The following is a 5,000-nucleotide window of genomic DNA, read 5'->3' on the forward strand; positions in this document are numbered from 1 at the left end:
TAAGTCTCGTTTTAACATTAGAAATTTTGGTCGTTGTCTAGCTGTAACTTGATGGTTTGCGTGTGAGTTGTCTTAAGGTCTTGTGGAGTTTGCCGGCCCAGGTTTGTTTTCGGGTGTCTAAGGGGTACCAAGCGAAAGACATCTTGATTGACCTCAGAGGTCTCAGTATTACGTCACACTCGGAACTCCCTATCTACAATGTCTAAAAAGCCTTTCTTCCAAGTAGCAATCTTAGAATTATTCCCTTATTTTATGTTGTAGACAAACAACAGAATAAAACAGATGGAAGAAGAATACGGAACGCGATCCAGCAAAGGACAACAGGTTGTTAACAATGCAGCGGTAAATTGTAGGACGTGTTAATGTTCTTTTACCAGAATACCATGAGTTCATGGTAATCATACGGAGCTGATGGCTATACGCTTAACCATTAGTCAGAGACTCCAGCTTCATTGCGCACTTCTCATTTGATGGATCCGCGTCACGGAAGATTATTACGTTAGATATCCCCACCATGCCCTCAGGGCTCCTGTAGCTCAGTTGATGGGGTATCGGAGCTAATAATTAGCACAATTTTGCCATGTCGGTGTAACTCACTGATAAATTCAACCTTTATTAATTTTGTCTGAACAGGTCATAGAAACCTTAGAGGGCGAAATCAAGAAGCTGAAAGAAGAACTAGTCCGGTAATTCACTTATTTACTTTACTTTATCGAAATTTAAACAAAAGGGCTAGCAGTTGCCACTTTGCTGCTACTTTTGCTAATATAAATAAATAAATAAATAGAAAGTTATTTTATTTTCTCGCCGTGAATTTTCTTTCAATCTGAAGATAGCGTAATTGTAGCGTAATTTAGCTGCTATGTTCCCCGTGCGAAAAACCTTAAATAACAATGACCACAACCAGGTTTTCTGAGCCCGTGAGAGTGAGCACCCCCAGCAAACCACTGTTTTAACGAAAACCGCTGGTCAGCTACCTTGGTTCTGGTCATTGCTGTCTAAGGTCTTCCGTTTCGTGCACAACTCCATTCACTACTTGCACAATCCCATAATACACCTCTATTACCTCCCAAAACTTTTGCATAACCAATTCAAGGCTGTGCTCTAAGGAAAATTTCGGGGAGCCCTTCGGGCTCCCAATCATTTCAGCTGGGGTGCCCAGCTCTCCAAGTTGGTCGCCCGAATTAATTATTTATTTATTTAATTAATTATCTGAGATCAACAACGCAGCAAGATCTTCGTCCATCTCTCCCTCAAAAAACATTGCTGCTACTGCTCTGATGATCGTAGAACTCGCTAGTGCAAGAAAAACCCGCAACCCGTCAAATTTTTCACGCCATACTTGAGAAAGACGAGAAAAGTGGCAATGCCACCGATGTTTTTTTAGGTTTAAAAGTGAAAAAGTAAAGATTGCGGCTGGTTTGTGTAAAAAGGTTTGGGTCTAATAGAGGTAAACCTTTTTACTGGTTAGTTGGGTTGAAAATAAATTTTCTAAACGTGAATCAATGCCGCTTGATTCCCGTGGAGATTTTGTGAAAACTGCCGTGAAACAATGAAACCACCGCGGCCCGGTTCTGTCGAAGCGCCAGTCACAGCGTTATTTGTTTAGGGCACGGAATGATTTGTCACGAACCAAAGACAACGCCGGGATTGCTCTTTTTCTAAAACAATAACAAATAATATGATATCTTTCCCTTTTTTTATTTTGTTATTTCATATACAGGGGAAAAACAACCATAACCTAAATATATTTTAGTCAAGCAGGCGGAGCCGCGAAACATCGTAAAAATATTAAATTTGCATAAACTGCGAGTCTCGGGTTCATACAGAAGTAAATTGCAACGCTTCGCCGGCTGCGCTTTACCGCTGTAAGAGCAGGAGTAACAACTCTTTTTTTAAAACTATAACCAAGAAATTCCAAACTCCACGTTCCAAATTTAATTAATGCTATTTTTTGAGAAGGAATCGAAATTCGTGCGGCCGCTGGCCGTCACGTGCAAAGTCACGGATTATGTTACATATGGAATCATGTGGAACGGCCTTTGAACCGATTGTTTTGTACGAAGATGAAACATTTTCTGAGAGGTTTCGTAAACTGTAACCACCAGCATATTAAAATTTTTAGCCACCTTATCTGCAAGAAATACAATAAGCCGGAGTGCCCGGCCGGGCGACCGCGTAATTTTTTTCACTCGCCCGGAGCCAAATGTTAGTCGCCTCAGGCGAGCGGGCGCCGTTAGAGCACAGCCTTGACCATTGTTTGCAATTTCTCCAGGGACATGAAAATGTCCCAAGAGAAGTCGAAAACAATGCCTATGCAGATTTTTGGGGGTAAAAGAGGTGTATCATGGGATTTGTGCAAGTAGTGAATTCCTTCGATCCTTCGCCATTTTCAGCAGTTTCTTTTTACACAAGTATCGCGGACTCTTATTTTGTTTTGCGAAACCGCTAACAACACAATGCAGCGCGATGATTTTGCGACTAAATTTTCGTATCTTGTCGCAAAATTGAGTGGAAACCTAAACATTGACTCTGGTACGCATATGACCTTTGCTTTTAGGAACACGCGAAACCAACTCTCGACCGACTGCCTCGTAGCTGTCATATTTCCTGTTTAATTGTCCCTAATTGCAGATCAAAAGCAAACTTGGAAAAGAAGGTCGCTCAAACCACAGCGAAATTTGACGAAGAGAAAACGTCATTAAAAAAGCATCATTCTACCATAGCTAAGGTTTGTCTCATAATAACTTTACTTCCCTTCTTTCACATTGAGAACTAAGTACTGTAGTTTCAGTCAAGCTTCGTCACATGTGAGGGGCAGTATTTATGACCTGACTTAAATCGAGCTTAAAGTTTTGCGTTTTGAATTGAGTTCTGAATCCGTGTAGATATATAAAATATGTTCTTACAGTACAGTTATTGGAAAAGTCAGTTCTTTGTTTTTGAAATTAGATTGTTATACGAAGAACCAAGCTTGTTTCTGTTAATCTTTAAATGAAAGAAGAAAATACTTCGTTTCAATTATGAGCAGACTATTCGGGGTTCCAATGTTTTAGCCTTCATTGTTTTCGGTAGTTCTTTGCTCTTCGGTGTAAAATACTTTTAACAAAGTGATGCATTGTTTGTTTTTCCGGCAGTCTTTGCAGCAGGATGTTGAAACCCAGAAGACCATGGTTAAACATTTAGAAAAAAGAGTCCAGCAAACAGAACTCGACTCACAGGAAAGAGTACGTACAATATGCAGCTACTTGGTATAAAAGACTATCACATCACCAATGAATCGTTTTAGAAAGTTTTCTCGTTTTGTTGTTTGCTGTTGCAGGTATCCAGACTACGATTGCAATACGAGGAAAAAATGAAAGGTCTCATACCCGCGTCACTTCGAGAGGTTTGGTCACCATTCCCGTATTTGACTCTAGTTATTAGGGAGCTTAAGCACGCGCGTTTTTGAGACGCGGACGGCAACCCGGTGAGAAAATTTCGCGTGCCCACAGGCTCCCCAAGCTGAAAATACGTGGTGTATGCGACAGTTTGTGTATATAGAGAATTGTGAGGGAAAATCACCGATCGTAAAAAAATTGTGTAAATAACTATCTCATTTGAAATAAAGTTTTCCTACCTCAAATGCTAACCCGAACCCCAACGGAAACTCGCAAGGTGGTTTCACCCTCAACTCTGATTGGTCCATTTGAATTTGACCGCGCGCTGGCAACACGACCGTTGTTGACTGCCCGGTCACAAGTCAACAACGGTCGTGTTGCCAGCGCGCGGTCAAATTCAAATGGACCAATCAGAGTTGGGGGTGAAACCACCTTGCGAGTTTCCGTTGTTGACTGCCCGGTCACAAGCCTCTGAGGAAAGCCGAAGAGGTGAATTTTAAGGCAAAGTTTTCGTTCGTCACGAGTCTTTCGGCCGCCGAAACACACGTATTTGGAGTGAAATGTATTGGGCTTTATGGAACTGTTGTTTTTATTGCGATTCGGGACTTTTCCTCTTGAGGAGAAAACGATTTGTGGAGTGAGGTCTGGCCGGCGATGGATGGAGTTACCGGCCTTCCTATTATTTCCGTAACGGCCTTCCGGATGACTTCACTAAACGGCGTCAGAATGGCTCGAAACTCGGCAAAAGAGACAAGTTCGTCACACATTTGAGGTAGGAAAGCTTTATTTCAAATGAGATAGTTATTTACACATTTTTTTTACGATAGGTGATTTTCCCATACAATTCTCTATATACACAAACTGTCGCATACACCACGTATTTTCAGCTTGGGGAGCCTGTGGCGTGCCAGGACAGTGGTGTCTCCCAGATTTTTGTATTAATCATCTCTAACGGAGAAAAGATACTTAGCATTGTAAATGTGGTTGTGTGAAAGCAAGTTAAAAGGGAAAAGAACTCACTTCCGGTTGCCGTCCGCGTCTCAAAAACGTGCGTGCTTAAGCTCCCAATTTTGTTTTTCGTGACGTAACTTCCCGCGCGTACGCGTGCGGAAGATTTTATTTTCATCATAAATTTTCCAAGTTTACTTATTTTTTTTGTTGGTTTTCTCGAATTTATCGGTTTCTGAAAAAGGTATTGGGTTCCTGGTTGGATTTTAAGATTTATATCAAGCATTTCGGATTTTGAAGAAATATTTCCGCAACGTTGCAACCCAGCACACATGTCATAAAGCAACATTTGTAAAGACGTAACGAAAATAAAAATAAAAACAAGAATAAATGGACCGAATGAGAAGCGGGCATCAAAACGTTAGCCGGCCGTCTATGTAATATCATTACCAAAACATATTTCCGCGCTTCATTTACACATCAAGCAGTTTCGCGTGCACGCGGACAACTTTTCATGAAGGTATCACAACGTTCATGCTGTTTCTGAGAAACGAGCAGAGGAAGATCAAATTTATTTCAAGGATTTACCTATGTTTGTAGTGTTTTGGGTTTTTGTCCTTTTGTTGCGTTGAGTCGTACTTTATAACGCGTTGAATAGTTTTAGTCGTCTTT

The 5,000-nt window shown here is 41.1% G+C and overlaps 1 protein-coding gene across 5 annotated transcripts in view; it reads left to right on the forward strand.

Annotated features, from left to right (window-relative positions):
- The window catches only part of LOC137969392 (centrosomal protein of 112 kDa-like), a 101,742-nt gene that overhangs the window by 92,962 nt on the left and 3,780 nt on the right, over positions 1 to 5,000 (forward strand). For all 5 annotated transcript variants that reach the window (XM_068815605.1, XM_068815609.1, XM_068815607.1 and 2 more), the window contains 5 exons: positions 262 to 324; positions 634 to 686; positions 2,635 to 2,731; positions 3,138 to 3,227; positions 3,323 to 3,388. In XM_068815605.1, coding sequence (XP_068671706.1) covers positions 262 to 324; positions 634 to 686; positions 2,635 to 2,731; positions 3,138 to 3,227; positions 3,323 to 3,388 — 369 coding nt within the window. The remainder of the gene's footprint in view (positions 1 to 261; positions 325 to 633; positions 687 to 2,634; positions 2,732 to 3,137; positions 3,228 to 3,322; positions 3,389 to 5,000) is intronic.

The sequence above is a fragment of the Montipora foliosa genome, chromosome 9 (genome assembly GCF_036669935.1).
Source record: "Montipora foliosa isolate CH-2021 chromosome 9, ASM3666993v2, whole genome shotgun sequence".
NCBI classification, from domain to species: Eukaryota; Metazoa; Cnidaria; class Anthozoa; order Scleractinia; family Acroporidae; genus Montipora; species Montipora foliosa.